Source organism: Artibeus jamaicensis, unplaced genomic scaffold (genome assembly GCF_021234435.1).
Source record: "Artibeus jamaicensis isolate MK-2021 breed Jamaican fruit bat unplaced genomic scaffold, CSHL_Jam_final contig_511, whole genome shotgun sequence".
NCBI lineage: Eukaryota > Metazoa > Chordata > Mammalia > Chiroptera > Phyllostomidae > Artibeus > Artibeus jamaicensis.
In genome coordinates, this window is record NW_026521866.1 from 3931302 (window position 1) to 3953138 (window position 21837).

Sequence of the window (21837 nt, forward strand, 5' to 3'; positions counted from 1 at the left end):
GATCACCTCCACCTGCCGCTCCCCCTCTCTTAGGGTCCACACTCAGCGACTTCAGCGCCCCCCAACCCATTGTCAATGTCTTTGGATACGCTATCCGCACCCATATCTCCCTTCCTCGCCGGATCTTTCTACCCTCCGGACCGGCAGATAGCTAGACAGGCTCCTCAGGACCTCACACTGAGGGACTGGAAGGACCCCTTCTGCTAGGTCACAGTGCGCCTGCGTCGCGCGATGCTATAGGAATTCGAGGTCTCACATATTGCAGGGACCTGCGATTTATAGTTTTCTCACCTCGTTCCTGCCAGGACAAGGGCATACCTCTTTCTTCCCGCTTCAGTGCGACCATGTTTGTTCCCTGCGGAGAATCGGTCTTCAACCTCGCGGGTTTCACTCTCTTGATGGTGAGTTCCCGCTTTTGTGAAGTCTCCACAGCCCGACTGAGGGCTGCTGCCTCTCAAACGGCGCCTAGGGTGCTGCCCCCCGGACTCCGGGTGTTTCATTCGCCCGTGGGAGAAGGAGAGTACTCGTTTCAGGTTTTCAGCCTGCGCTGAAATGAAGGGAGGTGGTCCCTGGAGGCAGCAGTCCAAATAGAATTTTGTTGGCGATATCACCAAACCTTGCCTCTAAGTCTGCAGTTTGTAGCTTTTGTTGGCTACACAACGTAATGTGTTTGGATATTGTAGGTGACGTTATACGTACTTTTGCGGGACATTCACTTTACATATTATCCTGACAAGTCGTTTTTCAACTAGTTTTAGAGTCGTTCTTAAACAAGGAAGTCATTGTCATTCGCCAAAAAAAACTCCTGTTAGGGTAGTAAGAGCAGTTTTTGCCAGTAGCTAACACAGTTACCCATGTTCATTCATTGTTTCAATAAATATCCTGTTGTGTGAAAATAAAAGAATAAGAGTAGGTCCTTGTCCTCAATGAGTTTTACAGTCTACTTGTAACAAACCAATAAAAGCAATAACTGCTAGGACATAAGTTTTAAGAAGATACAAAAAGGCTCTAGGATTTATTGGAAGGGTGAGGGATACAAGGACCTGTTAGGAAAACAGGTCATATGTAAAACCTTAAAAATGCGAAAGCTTCATATGTGAAACCTTAAAAAAATGCCACCAAACTCATAGCTGCAAAGGATATGGAGGAGTGGGTGGCGCGAAGGTAGTCACAAGGTACAAACCTTCAGTTACAAGTCAGTCCTTGATATGTAATGTACAGCATAGTAACTATAGTTAACACTACTATATTGTATGTTTGAAAATTGCTAACAAAGTACATATTAAACGTTGTCATCACAAGGAAAAAAACTGTAACTGTGGTGATGAATCTTAAAACTAAACATTTGGTAATCATTTCACAATATATGAGGTGGGGAAAAGTAGATTTATAGTTGTTAGTTGTATAGTTGTATAGTTGTTAACAGCTTATTCTTATACTATTATTTATTATTGTATTATTTATTTGTATTACAACTGTGATCATACTTTTGCCCACCCCTGTATGCATATATCAATCATTATGTTGTGTATCTAAAACTAATACAATGTTAAGTGTCAATTAAAAGAGTGGATTGAGTGCTGGCCTCTGAACCAAGGGGTTGTTGGTTCGATTCCCAGTCAGGGAATATGCCTGGGTTGGGAGCCAAGTATTGGTTGGGAGAGACAAGAGGCAACCACACATTGATGTTTCCCTCCCTCTCTCCCTCCCTTCCCCTCTCTCTAAATATAAATAAAATATTTTTTTTAAAAAGTGATAACAGAAAAGTAACTTTCTGGCAATTTTCATCATAATGAATGCAAGAAATATCAATGAATGCTAAATTAGTGTGTGATAATGTTCTGAGGAAGGAAATTTTAAATAATTTCAAAGTAACTCCCTGAAAAATATTAATCACAAAAGGAAAGAGTGTCTTTCCAGGAGATACCTGGCAGAAAAAAGAAAGGAAAGCTTTATAAAGAAAGTAATGTCAAAAAGATTATTGGTGGTAACCTTGATGATTCTCCAGTGGAGTGGTAAAGAGGGAAGTCAGAGTGGGTTGAATAAATGGGAGAAGAGGTGTGTGTGTGTGTGTGTGTGTGTGTGTGTGTGTGTGTGTGTGTATTTATGCATTGATTCAGAAACAAAATTCCTGTCAGTGTTTTAGTGGACAACTGTGGGGAATTTGGGACACCCTAGAAGTGAGGTAGTATCTAGGGGCCTATGTGGGATCAAAGGATGGTTATTTAGAGGGAAAGCTATGAGAGCATATGTATATGTTGATGGGAACAATTCAGTAGTGAAGAAAAGATGGTTGGTACAGAAAGACTGAGGGTCTAACCAAAGTAGCAAAATCTCTGTGAAGAGGAGAGAGAATTCTTAGAGATAACCAGAGGATTAATAGATGAAGCAATGAAAAGTGGGAGACCACTATGAAGAACCCAGAAAAATAAGACAAAGGCAAAAAAAAAAAAAAATCAGTGAAAACTAGTCATGTGTTAGATGTGGTTGGTAAAGAAAAGGGAAGAAGTTTCCTGGTTTAAGTAATTATTTCAATAATTGTTGCTCTTTTCTGAAATACAAAAAATGGGGACAAGTTTGGGCAAAAGTTTAATATTGTACATGTTGAATGCAAGTTACCTGTGACATAACTGTGGGGAAATGTCCATTAGGCTCTGGAGTTCAGATAAATGTTTTGGGCTGTAGCTAGAGATTTGGTAGTTGCACTATTTGCAGCTATGGGGATAAGTGTATGTGTTTGGTTTTAGTGTGAAAATGAACTCACCCCAACCTTCAGGCAGTAACAAAGCAAACAGAAGACCTAAGGGCATTTTTGTTCATACCTCACAGCCTTTACACTTGCTTTCCCACTGCCTGAAATATTCTGTTCCTGGTCTTTGTGTGGCTCTCTTCCTGACCTCTTTCAGTTCTATAGTTTCTTATTACCTGAAGTGATTCTTTCTTTTACCAGCTTATTTAAAATTGCAGCCAAACAAACATACACAAACTCACAATCACTCATTTTTGTCCATGGTACTTAGCACTATATATTCTGTATTTATTTTGTTACAGGTAAACTACTTTTTCACTACAATAGATGCTCTACCAGGGCAGGAATTTTTGTTGATTTGTTTTACTGCATTCCCAGTGCCTAGAGTAATGATTGACATAAAGTAGGTGTTCGGTAAATGTTAAATCAATAGTCTCAAAGGTGGTGGAGGCCCTCTGCTGACACCTCATTTGCAATTAATGAAAGAACATGTAGCTGTGATACATCTGAGCCTAAACATTAAGTACTAGTGCTGTGATTGTCTTCTGTGTAAACTTCTAAAAGTGCTGTTAATAGGCCCTGGCTGGGTCACTTAATTGGTTAGAGTGTCCTCCCAATATGCCGGGGTTACGTGTTTGACCTTGATTAGGGCACACACAAGAACCAACCAAAGAACGCATAGAAAAGTGGAACAACAAAAATTGATGTTTCTCTCTCTCTCCCTCCCACCCTTCCTCCTCCTTACCCCTCTCTACCTCCTTCCCTCCCTCTCCTCCTCCTTTCCTCCCTCTCTCTAAAATGAACTTTAAAAATATTTTTAAAAAGTATTGCTAACTTTGGTGCTTTAATAAATATTTTTTAATGACTTCAGCCAGCAGTATCCGTTGGAAATGTTGGCCAGCTTGCGATAGATCTAATTATTTCTACACTGAATATGTCTAAGATTGGTTACTTCTATACCGATTGTCTTGTGCCGATGGTTGGAAACAATCCATATGCAACATCAGAAGAAAATTCAACAGAACTCAGTATAAATGCTGAAGGTATGTAAAACTGGCATATTTTATTCTACTACAAGATAGAATTGTTTTAAATTACAAGTCGATTCTGTAAGGCACTGTTTTGTTATAAACATTTTCTTGGTGCCAGCTTTGCAGAATTAATGACCTAGTCACATTATCCTAGTTCTCTGATATCCTGGTATTAGTTCTTAGCCTTTCATAAATGGCAGCTCCTATGAGAGATGTGATTGTACTTGTATTCTTGAATAGAATTTTAGATTCATATTTTTTAACCTGGGTTTTTCTTTCCCCCTTTATTCTCAGTTTTATTTTCTGTTCTAACTGGCATGTGTAAGCATCAATAAGACCAGAAAAGGAGAAAAGAGAATTCCACTGGGCTCAGTCTTGTGTGTTTAGTACGTGCTACCTCATCTAACTCTCATTCTCTCACATTATTAAAGAATCCATAATAATATGATATCAGTAAGGCTAATATGATATCAATAAGGCTCAGAGAGCTTGAGTTGCCTAATGCTGCTAGTAGGTATAGGCCTTTCCCCTGCTACAGATCTCCATAATTTCTCATTGGACTATCAGACTTAATCAGGAAACATAGTTTATATTGCAATGACCAGTGTTTGTTTATAATGTGATACTTCACTGAGTGACAGAAAAGCTATTGATCCTGAAGCACAGGAGCATCCAGTTACTTCAGTTGGTGCGCAGCTTTTCTGTTGGCCTCTCAGTCCTCTTTTACCATTTCACAGTCAAAGTCAGGAGGTAATAGAGGACCTTGAAAGACCATTGGTGGATTAAAAGACAAATGAAGCTCTTTTCTCTTTTTTGTCTTATTAACCATCTCATCAGCTTGTGATAATGAAACACACTTTCAAGAAATAGTTTTAGGATTTCCAGCCAAGATGTAGGCATAGGTAGACACACTGTGCCTCCACGCACAACCAAAAGAAGGACAACAAATTTAAAAACAAAAAACAACCAGAACTGACAGAAAATCAAATTGTATGGAAGTCTGACAACCAAAGAGTTAAAGAAGAAACATTTATCCAGGCTGGTAGGAGAGGCAGAGATGAGCAGCCAGGCAGAGAGGACTTGCAACAAGGCAGCAGCTGGTGGACCCAGTGAGGCAGTGGCTTGCAGACTAGGCAGTCCCACATTCGAGTGCAGATAAGCCTGGAGGAACAACTGGGGAGTGAGACAGACCGCGAAACCCAGGATTTTGGTACTGGGAAATAAAGCCTCAAAGCCTCTGACTGAAAACACCTGTGGGGATTGAGGCAGCAGCAGGAGAAATTCCCAGACTCACAGGAGAGTTCACTGGAGAGAACCACAGGGTCCTAGAACATACACAAACCCACCCACCCTGGAATCAGCACCAGAGGGGTCCAATTTGATTGTGGGTAGCGGCAAAAGTGAGTGAAAACAGGTAAACAGCCTGTTTACCTGTTCCTTCTCGGACCCCGTCCCCCCCGCCCACTTACAGCATCACAAGGCAGCAATGCGTGTTGCTCTACCCTGGTGAGGGTTGCTCTACCCATAGTAAGGTTCCACCCCTTACTATGTAACAGGTACACCAAGAGAAAAAAGTGGTCCAAATGAAAAAACAGATCAGAACTCCAGAAAAAAATACAGCTAAGCAACAAAGAGATAGCCAGCCTATCAGGTGCACAGTTCGAAATACGTAATCAGGATGCTTACAGAACTGATTGAGCTCAGTCACAAAGTGAAGGAGCAAATGAAGGCTACCCAAAGTGAAATAAAGCAAAATATACAGGGAACCAACAGTAATGGGAAGGAAACTGACACTCAAATAAGTGGTTTGGAGCAGAAGGAAGAAATAAACATTGAGCCAGAACAGAATGAAAAAACAATTCAAAAAACTGAGGAGAGGCTTAGGAACCTCCAGGACATCTTTGAGCACTCCAACATCCAAATTATAGGGGTACCAGAAGGGGAAGAGAGAGAGAGCAAGTGGAAAAGTTATTTGAACAAATAATAAATGAGAACTTCCCCAATCTGGCAAAGGAAATAGACTTCCAGGAAATCCAGGAAGCTCAGAGAGTCCCAAAGAAGTTGGACCCAAGAAGGAACACACCAAGGCACATCATCATTATATTAGCCAAGATTAAAATGAAGGAGAGAATCCTAGAAGCAGCAAGAGAAAAGGAGAGTTACCTACACAGGAGTTCTCATAAGACTATCAGCTGATTTCTCAAAAGAAATCTTGCAGACAAGAAGGGGCTGGGAATAAGTATTCGAAGTCATGAAAGGCAAGGACAGACATCTAGTATTACTCTATCCAGCAAAACTATCATTTAGGCCCTGGCTGGTGTAGCTCAGTGGATTGAGTGCGGGCCTGTGAACCAAAAGGTCACTGGTTCGATTCCCAGTCAGGGCACATGCCTGGGTTGCAGGCCAGTTCCCAGCAGGGGATGCACGAGAGGCAACCATACACTGATATTTCTCTCCCTCTCTCCTTCCCTTCCCCTCTAAAGATTAATAAATAAAAATTTTTAAAAAAAACAACTATCATTTAGAATGGAAAGACAGATAAAGTGCCTCCCAGATAAGGGCAAGTTAAAGGAGTTCATCATCACGAAGCCCGTATTATATGAAATGTTAAAGGGACTTATCTAAGAAAAAGATAAAAAATATGAACAGTATAGTGACAGCAAACTCACAGTTATTAACAATTGAACCTTAAAAAAAAGCAAGCGAACAACTAGAACAGGAACAGAATCAGAAATGGAGATCACATAGAAGGTTATTGGCAGGGGAGTGGAATGGGGAGAGAGGGGGAAAAGATACAGAGAATAAGCATAAATGGTAGGTAGAAAATAGACGGGAAGGTTATGAATAGTACAGGAAATGGAGAAGCCAAAGTACTTCTATGTACAAACCATGGACTTGAACTAAAGTGGGGGAATGTGGGTTGGAAAGGGTGTGCAGAGTGGAGGGTAATAAAGGGAAATGGGACAATTGTAATAGCATAATCAATAAAATACATTAAAAAATAATTTTAATATTGAGATTTCTGCAGGAATGATGGCTTTGTTAATACAAGATGGAATTTTAGTTGTTTCCTTAACCCATTGGAGGTTACCACTGATCTGAGAGCTACAAACTCTTTTCTTAAATATTGTTACATATATTGGGTACATGGTTGTTTATATGGCTAATGTTAAGTCATGATGTTCAAACTAGTTATGACTTTCAACCTTTGCACTGATATATGTAACAGTATTTAAGATAGGTATGTATCAGATCAGCCACAACCTCAGCAGGATTATTAGAACTAGAATTTCTCTACTTCTAATGACAAGAACTATCATTTATTCTTATCTATAAGCTGAACACTGTACATTTACATGTGTTAACTCATTTAATTATCACACATACTCCATAGGTAGTTTTATAGATGAGGAAACCATTGCACAGAAAAGTTAGGGTCACATGATTAATAATTGATGTTACTGAGCTTCTAATCAAGGCACTCTGGCCCCTGAGACCTAGCTCTTAAGCACCATACAACCCTGCTAATGCACTTTCACTCCAGTGCATTAGAGTGAAGGATCCACTGGTTTTCCACTGACACAAATTTGCAGCATGTCAGTTGGATATAGTTTTTTTAATCCACTTTATTTTATTTAAGATGAAGTATTTTGAAATAAACTACAGATAGTATGACATTTCACCCCCAAATATATATATCTTTTAAGAACATTTTTTACATAGGTAAAATGCCATCACATTTAACAAAATTAGCAATGGCAGTTTTTAAATAACTTTCTATACCCTATCCATGTTCAAATTGGCTCAATTTTACCCCAAAATGTACTTTAAAGTTAGTTTTCCCAAACCTGGACCCAAAGTACATCTGATTGTTATATCTTTGAAATCTTTTACTCAATAGTAGTCTCTTTCTTCTTCTTTATGAAACAGATTTATTGAAGGAAAATTGGACACACTGTCCTATAGAACAGGGGTCCCCAACCTACCCGATCCTGATGCTGTTGGCATTACCACCGGAGTTCTGCCTCCTGTCTCCCACCTCACCCCAGCCCCACACTACCCTAGTCCATGGAAAAATTGTCTTCCATGAAACCAGTCCCTGGTGCCAAAAGGTTGGGGACTGCCGCTATAGAATGTCCCACCTACATTTGTCTTATTACTCCTCATGGTGTCATTTGCCTTGTTCCTCTAGTCTCTGTTTTCTGTTACTGGAGTTAGTTCTGAAGCTTGATTAGATAAAAGCTAAATAATTTTGGACAACACATTAAGGATGATGTTGCTTTCATATCGCATCAGAAGGAAAATGGGGGAAAAAGAAAATGGGATCTTAACAAAAATGAATTGGGTGATAAACTAATGGAGCACTTAAGTATTGCTATATGGAAGGTAGGATAACTTACATCTTAAAGCTTAGCCTGCTCACTTTCTACAGATATATCTTCTTCCCAGTAGGTCTGTTGCATTGCACTATATGTGTATGCCAGAGATGAATTAGAGGCCTGAATCCCTTTTTCCTAAATTTATGCCCTTTTTTCTAATTCCTAAATTTCTGCTTTAGTTGTCTTTGCCCTGAACATACCTAATGGTTCCTAGACTTTTGTTGCAAGTCCCCAATCACACCACACCCCACACCAGTCTAATGAGACAGTCCCCAAAAGACCTATAACAGAAGAGGAATGGTCTGCCAAAGAATTTGCACAAGTCTAGGGTTAATCTTTTTATAGTAAGTAAAAGCTTACCTCTTAGCACAATGACCTAATCATATGTCCTTAGAGACGGTATATTTTGTCTCTGGTTAATATCAGAGGTTTTCATTACTGGAGATGAAGTTGACATGAATATTTTAGTCATCAATAAAGTGGGTCCTTTGTAGATTCTGATGGAAATTATGAGTCTTTTTCCCAGAAAAACACACACACTGACTCACAGAATTTTTTGCATGTTACATAAGAACTTTCAAAAACTCCTAAGAAACACAAATGTACTTAAACTCCAGGGATTTATTATATGGCTAACATTTTCCTTCATTTTATTCTATTAACCCCAGTTAGTATTGCTATTCTCTAGAGAGAAGGGAGAGTATCAGAAACTGAAAACATTCTTAAGAATTTTTTTTATTTGTGATAATACCAGAAATTTCTGGGGGAATACTTCCTTGATTTTATAATCAAAGTCAAAAATAATTTTTGATATTTTCTTACCGTTAATTTTTCAGAAGTGAATGTGTTCTCTAAAGCCTACAAGTACCTTTTAAGGTATTTCTAAAATGCTTTACTTTAAGCAAATGATGTAGCACACATCTTCTATATTTTAATTAAAATACTTAGACACAAAAGTTAAAATTCAGTGTTAATTTTTGGTTTTTTAATTTTTTTATTTTTCAGTTACAGTTTACATTCAATGTTTTTTTCTAATACTTTCAGGTAAACAGCATAGTGGTTAATCATGTACTTTACAAAGTGGTTCCACCAGTATTTCCAGGACCTACTTGGCACTATACATAGTTACTATCATATTATTGACTATATTCCCTATGCTGTTTACATCCCTGGAACTGTTTTGTGACTACCAATTTGTAGTTCTTAATCTCTTCACTTTGGCCTAGGCCCCCAACCCTCTCCCCCCTGGCAATCATCAGTCTGCTCTCTTTACCTATGAGTCTGTTTCTATTTTGTTTATTTTGCTCTTTAGAATCTATAAATAGACTTTTTGAGTCTATTTATAGGTGAAATCATATAGTATTTATCTTTCTGTGTCTGACTTCATTTACTATAATCTGTAGGTTCATCCATGTTGTCTCAAATGGTAAGGTTTTGTTCATTTTTATGACCAAGGAATATTCCTTTGTATATATGTACCACAACTTTTTTTATCCATTAGTCTACTGATGGGCACTTGGGTTGCTAATTATTTTATTTCTCTAACTCCTTCATTTTAACTATTGTATGATTTCATTTTCTTTGCAGTATATTCATTGCCTTCAAAGAAGCTAGTGGCTCTTCAGTTAAGATCCATTTTTATTAAGGTTAGTATGTTATATTTGCCTTTTTTAATTTATTGAAATAAAATGTAATGAGACAATATGAAGTATCATTAAGAATTTGGAGTCAAAAGTCATTTCTGATCTTCTTACTGTATGTACAGTTTAGAAAGATCAGGATAGTGAAAAAAAATCTCATAAAATTTCAGAGGTGTTACCATCATTTAATGATTATATAGAAAGGAACTGGGACATATACCTTGAGTGTTTACAGTCTCAATTCAGATAACATTGGAGAAAACATTTAAGCATGTGAATATTGTAGGTTTATTTCATTGTTTGACATTTCAACCAGGGACATCTACATATAAATTGTGTATATATCAAAATATATTCTGCGTCCAACTGCCACCACTGTAGTCCAAACACTGTCATCTCTTAAGCACCTGATTCTACTCTTGTACCACCCCTTCCCCACAAACACTTGGTACTCTATTTGCAAGTAGCACCATCAATGATCCTTTAAACCTAAATCAAGTCACATCATTTCTCCCCTCAAAAAATCCGCTAGAGGCTTCCCATCTTATTCAAAGTGAATTCATAGCTCTTACCATGGCCTATCAGGCCCTGCACTGATACAGTAACCACTGGCCACATGTAGCTATTTAAATTTTGACTCATTTGTTAAAAGTAAATAAAATTAGAGAACTTCTGGCCAAGATGGAGGCGTAGGTAGGCACACTGTGCCTCCCTGAACAACCAAAATAAGGACAACAATTTGGAAACAAGGTAACAACCAAAACTGAAGGAAAATTGAACTGTATGGGAGTCCAACAACCAAGGAGTTAAAATAGACACATTCATCCAGACCGGTAGGCGGGATGGAGTCGGACGGCCGAGCAGAGAGGGGACACAGCACAGGAAGCGGTGACACTGGGCGCACAAGGCACCCCAGGTGCGCGAGGTGGCACTGGGCAGACCCTGGGCACTGAGGTGGTGGCTGGCAGACCCAGTGAGGTGGGGATTGAGAAGCGGGGCACCGTGTGCAAGGTGGCTGGCTGACTGGGTATTGGTCCCACATTCGTGCCCAGATAACTGGGGAGCAAGACAGATCGCACAACCCAGGGTCCTAGTGCCAGGAAATAAAGTCTCAAAACACTGATTGAAAATACTTGGGGTTGAGGCACAGGGTGAGACTCCTACCCCCACAGGAAAGTTTGTTGGAGAAACCCACAGGGTCCTAGAACACATACAAGCCCACCCACACAGAAATCAGCACCAGAAAGGCCTAGTTCGCTTGGGGGAAGCGGTGGAAGGGACTAAGGTGCAAGGGAGAGCCCCGCAAAGGGCCATTTTTTCCCCTCTCAGACCCGCCCCCATATACAGGGTCTCAACCCAGCGACTTGGGTTGCCCCGCCCTGGTGAACACCTAAGGCTCCGACCCTCAAACATAACGGTGCGAACAAACCAAAACATTATGGCTCAAGCAAAAAATCAGCTCATAGCCCCAGAGCCAATACTTCTAAGCCACCAAGAGATAACCAACCCATCAGATGCACAGTTCAAAACACTGGTGACCAGGATGCTCACAGAACTAGTTGATTTTAGTCACAAATTAGATGAACAAATGAATGCTAAACTAAGTGAAATAAAGGGAAATGCACAGGGAACCAATTGTGATTGGAAGGAAACTGGGACTCAAATCAATGGAGTAGACCAGAAGGAAGAAAGAAACATTCAACCAGAACAGAATGAAGAAACAAGAATTCAAAAAAATGAGGAGAGTCTTAGGAACCTCCAGGACATCTTTAAATGTTCCAACATCCGAATTATAGAGGTACCAGAATGGGAAGAGGAACAGCAACCAGTGGAAAAGTTCTTTGACCCAATAATAAAGGAGAATTTCCCCAATCTGGCAAAGGAAATAGACTTCCAGGAAATCCAGGAAGCTCAGAGAGTCCCAAAGAAGGTGGACCCAAGGAGGAACACACCAAGGCACATCCTAATTACATTACCCAAGATGAAAGATAAGGAGAGAATCTTAAAAGTAGCAAGAGGAAAGGAGACAGTCACCTACAAAGGAGTTCCCATCAGACTCAGCTGATTTCTCAAAAGAGACCTTACAGGCAAGAAGAGGCTGGAAAGAAGTATTCCAACTCATGAAAACCAAAGACAACCAAGATTGCTCTATCCAGCAAAGTTTTCATTTAGAATGGAAGGACAGGCAAAGTTCTTCTCAGATAAGATCAAGTTCAAGGAGTTCATCATCACCAAGCCCTTATTTTATGAAATGTTAAAGGGATTTATCTAAGAAAAAGAAGATAAAAAACATTTATACTAAAATGACAGCAAACTCACAATTACTAACAACCACACCTAAAATTAAGGAAATAACTAGAACAGGAACAGAACCACTAAAATGCAGATCACATGGAGGGTTAGCAACAGGGGTGTGGGAGGAGGAGGAGGGGAAGGTACAGAGAATAAGTAGCATAGATGGCAGGCAGAAAATAGACATGGGGAGGGCAAGAATAGTATAAGACATGTAAAAGCTAAAGAACTTAAGATACATGGACATGAACTAAAAGGGGGGGTGTGGGAGAAGGTGTGCAAGGTGGAGAATGAAAGGGAAATGAGACAACTGTAATAACATAATAAAACATTTTTTGAAAGAAAGTAAATAAAATTAAAAATTCAGTTTCTCTATCACTCTAGCCACTTTTCTTGTTTTCCCTAGTCACATGTGGCAAGCACTTGCCATGAAGATCATTTCTGTTACTGCAGAGTTCTGTTGGACAGCTCCAGTACCTAACCTAATCTCTTGCCATTTCTCTATGCTCATTTCCTGTTTCCCCCTTTTGCTAACCCTGCTTCAGTCACACTGGCCTTACTGTGTTATTCAAACAGATTGAGCTCCCTGCTGTCTCGGGTCTTTACACCAGTTTTTTTGCCTGGAATACTTTCCCCCTTGATACCTAAATGGCTCATATCCTTTAGTCTTTGCTTAAATGTTACCTCATTAGAAAGGCCTTCCCGACTTCTGCCAAGATGGAGGCATAGGTAGAGACGCCGTGCTTTCTCCCACAGCCAAGTTTAGAGACAACCAAATGTTAGCAACAGAAAACACAGTCGGAACACAGAAAATTGAACTTTTAGGAAGTCTGATAACAAATTCTTCAGCCTAACTGATAAGAGGGGAGAAGCCAGCAGCTGGCAGAATAGGGTTGCACAGGAAAACTCGGTCAGGCGGACTCATGCACGTGGATCCCAGGCGTGGGGTTGCAAGGGTGGACCCAGTGAGTGACCGGCGGACCCAGAGAGGGTGCAGGGCAGCAGGTTGACTGTGGTCCCGCATTTGTGTGCACATAGACCAGAGAGGGAGTGAGCGGTGAGACCACGGGATGGAGCAGGCCCCAGCAGTGAGGGGCAGCAGAAGGGGCCGCCATTTCCCGCTCTGACCCCGCCCCCACATAGAGCATCACAACTTAGCGGCCCCGCCCTGGTGAGCACCTAAAGCTCTGTTCCTCATAATTAACAGGTGCGAACAGACCAAAAATAGCTCAAGAAGATCTCAAAGCCCCAGAGCCCAAAAATCTAATTGATCAAGAAATAGCCAAACCTTCAGATGCACAGTTCAAAACACTGGTGATCAGGATGCTCACAGAACTGGTTGATTATAGTCACAAATTAGAGGAACATATGAAGGCTAAACTAATTGAAATGAAGGGAATTGCACAGGAAACCAATAGTGATGAAAAGGACACTGGGACTCAAATCAAGGGAGTGAACCAGAAGGAAGAAAATGGCCAAACAGGAAAATATGAAAAAACAATTCAAAAAAAAGAGGAGAGACTTAGGAACCTCCAGGACATCTTTAAATGCTCCAACATCCGAATTATAGGGGTACCAGAAAGGGGAAAGGAACAGTCACCAGTGGAAAACTTATTTGAACAAATAATAAAGGAGAATTTCCCCAATCTGGCAAAGGAAATAGACTTCCAGGAAATCCAGGAAGCTCAGAGAGTCCCAAAGAAGTTGGACCCAAGAAGGAACACACCAAGGCATATCATAATTACATTAGCCAGGATTAAAATGAAGAAGAGAATCCTAGAAGCAGCAAGAGATAAGGGGACAGTCACCTGTACAAAGGAGTTCCCATCAGACTGTCAGCTGATTTCTCAAAAGAGACCTTACAGGCAAGAAGGGGCTGGAAAAAGGTATTCCAAGTCATGAAATCCAAATACCTACAACCAAGATTACTCTATCCAGCAAAACTTCCATTTAGAATGGAAGGACAGATAAAGTTTCTCAGATAAGGTCAAATTCAAGGAGTTCATCATCACCAAGCCCTTATATAAAATGTTAAAGGGACTTACCTAAGAAAAACAAGATAAAAAAGATGAACAATGAAAGGACAGCAAACTCATAGTTATTAAGAACCACACCTAAAACAAAAGCAAATTAAGAGGACAGCTAGATCAGGAGCAGAACCATAGAAATGAAGATCACATGGAGGGTTAGCAACAGGGGAGTGGGAGAAGGAGAAGGGGGGAGAAGATTCAGAAAATAAGTAGCATACATGGTAGGTAGAAAATAGATTAGGGGGGGGCAAGAATAGTAGGGGAGATATAGAATCTAAAGAACTTGAGACACGTGGTCATAAACTAAAGGGGGGAATGGTGGGGGAGGGGATGCATAGGGTGGAAGGGAATGAAGGGGGGAAATAGAACTGTAATGACATAATTAATAAAATATATTTTAAAAAAAGAAGAATTAGAAAAAAAAGAAAGGCCTTCCCTAATCACCCTTTTCTATCATCTTACCTTGTGCAAGTTCACAACTCATACTGCCTGGCGTTTCATATATATGTTTATTATCTACATTTTTTAGTTTTTCAAGCTGAGACTTTTTTTTTAATTTTATTTATTTATTTTCTAATTTTATTTTGTATTTTTCAAGTACAGTTTTTTGTGTATTTCTCCCATCCCAGCCCCCCCTGCCCCGTGCTCCCCACCTTCCTCCCATTTCCTCCCCACCAGTCCTAATTCCTGTGTCTTTCATACTTGTTCATCCAAATCCCTCCTCTTTTTCCCCCTTAAACTGCCTTTCCTCTCCCCTCTGGTCACTGTCCATTGTTCTCTATTTCAGTGTCTTTTGTTTTTATTGTTTGCTTGTTTGTTTTGTTGTTTAGCTTCCTGTTAAAGGTGAGATCATATGGTATTTGTCTGTGAATGCCTGGCTTATTTCACTCAGCATAATGCTTTCCAGTTCCATCCATGTTGTTGCAAAGGGTAGTAGCTCCTTCTTTCTCTCTGCTGCATAGAATTCCATTGTGTATATGTACCACAATTTTTGGATCCATTCATTTACTGATGGGCACCTAGGTTGCTTCCAACTCTTGGCTATTGTAAATTGTGCTGCTATGAACATTGTGGTGCAAAAGTTGTTTGAAGTTGATGTTTTAAAGAAAACAGTATTAAATTAAAAAGACAACCAACTGCATGAGAAAACATATTTGTCAGTGATACCTCAGACAAAGGTTTAATCTCCAAAATATACAAAGAACTTACAATACTCCACTCCAAGAAGACATCTAACCCAATTGAAAAATGGGAAAAGGATTTGAACAGACACTTCTCCAAGGAGGACATACAGAATATCCAGAGACACATGAAGAGATGCTCAAGCTGAGACTTCTAAATCACTCTTTTATCATACTCCATTTCAAAAGTAATTTGATGCTCCTTTTGAAAATTCAAATAATAAAAGTACAATAAGGAATTCTAGGCAAAATCAAAGTATATATCTGAGATGGAACCAAAGTAAAGTTAGCGTGTAGAGTTAGTCCACATACAGGGCTTCCTAGTGGCCAAAGCAAAGACAAGAATGCAATTATTTATAAGATTGACAGGCCAGTGAGATAAACGTATAACTATAGCTTAGGGGGAGGCATATCTTTTCCTGGCATGGAGGCCAGAAATAAATTTTTTCTATAGCTACTCTTAAAGGGAGAATATGCCTGGGTTTATCACCTAAAAGAGAGTACATGTGTAATGTCCCTGATAGTCTTTTTACAGCACAATTTCTTTCCCTTTCTGTTTCCAGATCCCCAACATTTTTGCCACCAGTGTTGCCACACGTGAAATGGTTCTTGTAGTCATCTTTTAAAAACACATTTATGAGCATATCCCTTCCCTTCTTGAAATTTTTCAATAGTCCTAATTGTCCCAAGGATAAAGCTTATACTCTAAATACTAAATCTAAATACTCAATAAATGAAGTAGTTTGAAGGTATTTAATGAAGCATAAACACTTTTATCATCCAGTAGCCCTGAAAATCAGCCTTTTATCTAGTATGGTAAATGTTGACGCTTCACAGTGACAGAGCTAATGATAAATTCTTTTCATTCTGTTGTAAAAAGGCATGAGAGTGTGTACTGTTGTTTAGAATAATTTTCTTAAACACTGGTTGATTAATGTAAAGCAAATTTTTTAAAGTAGTTTTTATTGATTATGCTATTACAGTGGTCCCAGTGTTTCACCCTTTGCCCCCCTCCCCCAGTACTCCCCTACTCCCTCTGGTGATCCCCTCTCATTTGTTCATGTCCATGGGTCATACATAAAAGTTCTTTGACAACTCCACTTCCTATACTTGCTCTTTACATCCCCCTGCCTATTCTATAACTACCAATTTGTACTTCTTAAGCCCTTCACCTTTTTCCCCATTCCTCTAGACACCCTGCTCCACTGGCCACCATTCCAGCGTTCTTCATATCTATCATTCTGTTTCAATTCTGCTTGTTTACTTAGCTTGGTTTTTAGATTCAACTGTTGATAGATGTATTTACTGCCATTTTAGTGTTCATAGTTTTGATTTCTTTTTCTTAAATAAATCCCTTTAATAGCATATAATAATGGTTTGGTGATGATGAACTCTTTTGCCTTTACTTTCTCTGCCCTCTGATTCTAAATGATGGCTTTGCTGGATAGAGTAATCCAGGTTGTAGGTCCTTGTTTTTCAGCACTTTGAATACTTCTTACCAATTCCCTCTAGTCCGCAATTTCTTTTGAGAAATTGGCTGACAGTCCTATGGGAACTCCCCTGTACGTAACTAACTGCTTTTCTATTGTTGCCTTTAAGATTGTCTCTTTGTCTTTAAACTTTGGCATTTTAATTATGGTGTGTCTTGGTGTGGTCCTTTTTACATCCATCTTTTCTGAGATTCTCTGTACTTCCTGGATATTTATGTCTTACTTCCTTCACCAAATTAGGAAAGTTTCCTTTTTATTCTTTTCAACTAAGTTTCCAATTTCTTGCTCTTTCTTTTCCCCTTCTGGCATCCTTATGATGTGAGTATTGGATTGTTTGAAATCGTCCCAGGGGCTCCTTACACTGTCCTTATATTTTTGGATTCTTTTTTCTTCTTGCTGTACTGATTGGATGTCCCTTATGTTCTGAATCATTTATTTGATTCTTGGCTTCATCCACTCAACTATTGACTCCCTGTAACTTGTTCTTTATTTCAGTTAGTGTATTCTTCATTTCTACCTGGGTCCTTATTATACTGTTGAAGTGTATCCACTGAGTCCCTTGAGCATCCTTATAACCAGTGTGAACTCAGAATCCGATAGATTGCTTATCTCCATTTTGTTTAGGTTTTTTTGTGGAGTTCTGTCATTTCATTTGAGCCATATTTCTTTGCCTCATTTTGGCAGCCTCCCTGTGTTTGTTTCTGTGTATTAGGTAGAGCTGCTTTGACTCCATGTCTTAGTAGCATGGCCTAATGTAGCATGGCCTTAGTAGGTGTCCTGTAGGGTCCAGTGGCACAGCTTCCTGTATATTCCAAGCTGTGTACTCAAGGTGCTTCCTCTGTGTAGGCCAAGTATTCCCTCCTTTTTAGATGAGTGTTGATTGCTCTTAGCAAGTCAGTTAGAGGGATTTACCCAGTCCAGATAGCTGGTAGGACTGGCTGTGACCCCTGGCCATCAACCACCTCCCTCTGTGACTTTTGGAGGCAGTTGGGTTATGCTCCTTTGTGCTCTGTAACTGTCCACTTGGTGCACAGGCTCTGGGGTTTCCTCTTGTAGTGCAGGCCAAGGTCAGGCTGCAACTGTGTTCTGTCAGTAGGCATAAGCTCTGAAGTGATCTGTAGATGGCTGCTGCGAGTGGGGGGCCTGGGGCCACTCAGGGAGAGGAGGTATGGGGGCTGGGCTCAGCTGTTGCTTGTTTGAGGGGATATAGGAAGTTCTGAAGCCTGTGCCTAGCCCAGTCCTTCATATACAGAAGCTATTGTAACCAGGGTAGGAGAGTTGCCTGGGTGGGCCGTAAGTGGGATGGGGCAGACCCTTAGGTAATTATCAGGGCAAGCCTTGCCAAGTGAGCCAGGTTGATGGAGATTCAGATATGGTGTAGCTGCACAGTGGCTCTGTGGAGGGGAGGGCTCAACAGAGGTACACTGTCTGCTGTCTGCAATTCTTTGTAGGAGAAAGCTGTCCCCCAGCTCCTGCCATGATGCCAAACACTTTAGTTACTCCCTGTATGCCACTGGTGGCCTTAAAGCTGCTGATCCATTCATTGCTGGAGCCCAGAGGGAATGAGTCTTGAGTAAGTCCACCTGTGGTATGAGGTTAAGAGGAGAAGTCTGAGAATCCTGCAATTTCTTCTGCTGATCAAACCCTTACTGGTTTTTATATCCAGAAGTTATGGGGACTTTCCATCCTGGCACCTAAACCCTGGGCTGTGAGTCTGGGATCCCTTGCTCTTGGCCGTACCCCTCCATTTTATATCCACCACATGTGGTTTGGAACCACCAGTTTCAGTTCTCCGCCCCTCAATCCCTCCATCTCTCCTGTTTGTGTGGATGAATGTGGTTTTTTTAATTCTTTAGTTGTTGGACTTTAATACAATACAGATCAGTTTTCTGATGGTTCTGAGTGATGGCTGTCCTATATTTTAGTTGTAGTTTTGTTGTGGTTGTGAAAGGATGTTTACCCTGTTTACCTACACCTCCATCTTGAGGAAAGTTAGAAGTATTTTCTGTTTATTATCTATTTCTAATAGAAAATAAGTTCCTTGAGAGAAGTGATGATGTGTCATTCACTGATATCCCAGTATCTAAAGTAGTGCTTTGCATATAGAGAAGCTCTCAATAAATTTTGAATGCATTAAGGTGCCATTTATTTAGGAGGTCAGAAATTTATCAATTTTCCAGAGTCTCTCCCCCATTTCCAATCCTAGTTATTGTATCATTATGTGAATGGACTCTTGTGTATATGTACTTCTTTATGTCTAGTTTTCTTTACTCAGCATTCTACTTGTGAGGCTTATATATGTTGCAAACAGAGAAAGTTTGTTCTTCTATGTAGGATGCTGCTGTGTAAATAAATTATAATTTATTCATTGTAGTGTTAATGGAGCATTTGATATTTTCCAGTTTCAAGCTATCATGAGTAGTGTTATGATTATATTTCTTTTTAAGATTTTATTTATTTTTTTCTAGCGAGGGAAAGGGAGGGAGAAAGGGAGAGAAACATCCGTGTATGGTTGTCTCTTGCTCGTCCCCTGCTGTGGACCTGGCCTGCAATCCAGACATGTGCCTCAATTGGGAATTGAACCAGTGGCCCTTTGGTTTGCAGGCTGGCACTCAATCTACTGAGCCTCACCAGCCAGGGTGTGTTGTGATTATTTTAATATTTAGATTAGAGTCACTCTTTACTTTGTTTAGTTAATAATATCATTTTGCAGTAAGAGTTGCTAATGCTTTTACATTTGTCACGTGGCTTTTTGGTTCACTTTTTAGTTCACACTAATATCAGTGTAAGTTCAAGAATTAAGATAGACAATTCAACTACTTTTCAATGAAATTTTTGGAATTGGAAATAAAGTGTGATTTCAAAGCAGTAAACATTTATCGAGCATTGATACTTCATACCAATACTGTTGTAGTCACTCTACTTAATCCTTACAATAATCGTATGAGACAGGTACTAACATTATCCTCACTTTTCAAATGTGAAAACTGAAACATCAAAAGGTTAAGCAGTTTGAGATATGTAGTCTGTTGGAAGGGAAGCCAGCATTCTAGACTAGGCAGCCTGACTCTACTGTCAGCCTCACTTAACCATTACACTATGCTGCACTCCTATTTTTAAAATTTAGACATTTTTACCTGCATTTTAAATTTTATTGAATAATTATTGTATTAATCATTTGTGAAAAGGGTTTACATAAAATGAGTTTCTCCCTCATAATTTTAATTATTCTTTTTATCCTTACCAAAGGACCTTTTTCATTGTTTTTAGAGAGGGTGGGAAGAGAGAGAGAGAGAGAGTTGGGAAGGAAACATCGATTGATTGCCTTCTTTTATGTGTCTCCACTGGGGATCAAACCCATAACCTGGGTATGTGCTCTGACCAGGAATCAAACCCACAGCCTTTCAGTACACAGGATGACATTCCAACCAACCGAGCCACACTAGCCAGGACCTCCTCATAATTTTATAACCCACATTCCATGTTAGCCAAGCAGTTAACATCTTGCTACACCTGTTTGATTCTCTCTCTGCACAATTTACTTTTGCTAAACAATTCAGAAATAGGCAGTGACATCATATGTCACCTCTAAATACTTTAGCACATCTTTCAAGAACAAAGACATTATTCTTCATAATCACAACACCATTACCACACCTAAGAAAATCAGCATTTAGTGAATTTTTCAGTAGTATCATCCAACATACTCAAATTTCCTTGTCTTCAAAATATCCTTCAATTCTGGAACCATTCAAGGTTCACTTGTTGCACATGAGTGTTACATCTTTTTAATTGGTATCTTTCAGTGTAGAACTGGCTTTCCTCTTTATAGTCTTCACAATATTGATTCCTTTGATAAAGGAAAGCTGGATGTTAAGCATTCTGGATTTACCTAATTGTTTCCTTATGATCAAATTCAGGTCAGAAATTTATGGCAAGAACATCTCATAAATGACCATGTGGTCATTTTTAGTCATAATAAATCACTTAAAATACCAGGAAATTTGTCAGTCGAAATAGGACTTTTTTAAAAATCTAGATTCCTCACAATTTATTTCTTAATTGTAAACATATATATAATTAATTGCTTTTTATTTTTCACTTTTACTTTAAGGACAGTAAGTGTATCTAACAATAATTCTAATTTTAGTATATTTAAATTGTCATCACATAAAGTTGATGAAATATTATATGCAGTACTCCTAATATACTTTAAGATCTAACTTTTAGATTTTCTTTTTTTTTCAATGTATGCAAAGTATAAGTCAAAGGCATTCTGTGAAAAACTGCTTTCCTGGGTGAAAAGTAGTAACTGTGCCAAAGTTATTGTTCTTGCAAGCAGTCATTCATACCATCGTAATGATCTACAGCTCCGCAGGTATGTTTTGCCTTTGAAAAAAAATTTTTGTTATGATTATACAGTATTATGATTTATATATTGAAAAGTTAAAATATCAGGGGGGCGTTGCAAGGCTGGGTAAAAAAAGATGAATGGATTAAGAAAAAAAATCCTAATAGATACAGACAACAGTATGGTGATTATCAGAGGGAAAGGGGACAGGGAGTTGAGGACAGGTAGAAGAGGGAATGGGGGGTAAATGGTGATGGAAAGAGACTTGACGTAGGGTAGTTAACACACAATATAATATGTAGATGATGACTTGAATCCTGTATAGTTTTATGAACCAATTTCACCCCAATGAATTCAATAAAAAAGAAAATAAATTTCTGAAAGTTGAAATAAGTTTTAAAAGCCATGTATATCCTTACTGCTTTTCCCTGGAATTTAGAAAGAAGAGGGTAAAAGAAAGTGAAGAAGTAGGAGGGAGCACAGTTAGATAGAATCTTAGTTCTATAGTTGGGGCAAGAGGAAGGCTTTGGTGTAAAGATAGAGATGGTTTTGGAACTGTTCCTTGATTGTTGATATTGTGCATGGCAACATCACAGAGCTCAGCTATGAAAAGAAAAGAAAGGGTACCTAGTTTATTGGTTGGTGATTTTTGAAAGATTGGATTGATATCTCTGTTTATTTCCATATATTCAAC

General features: G+C 39.3%; 1 protein-coding gene across 1 annotated transcript in view; it reads left to right on the plus strand.

Moving 5' to 3' along the window:
* Window positions 1–209: 209 nt before the first annotated feature.
* Window positions 210–21837, plus strand: part of PSMG2 (proteasome assembly chaperone 2) — a 31502-nt gene continuing 9874 nt past the window's right edge. The window contains exons 1-4 of the mRNA XM_037127308.2: window positions 210–401; window positions 3621–3792; window positions 9747–9805; window positions 21052–21170. Coding sequence (XP_036983203.2) covers window positions 345–401; window positions 3621–3792; window positions 9747–9805; window positions 21052–21170 — 407 coding nt within the window. The 5' untranslated portion in view covers window positions 210–344. The remainder of the gene's footprint in view (window positions 402–3620; window positions 3793–9746; window positions 9806–21051; window positions 21171–21837) is intronic.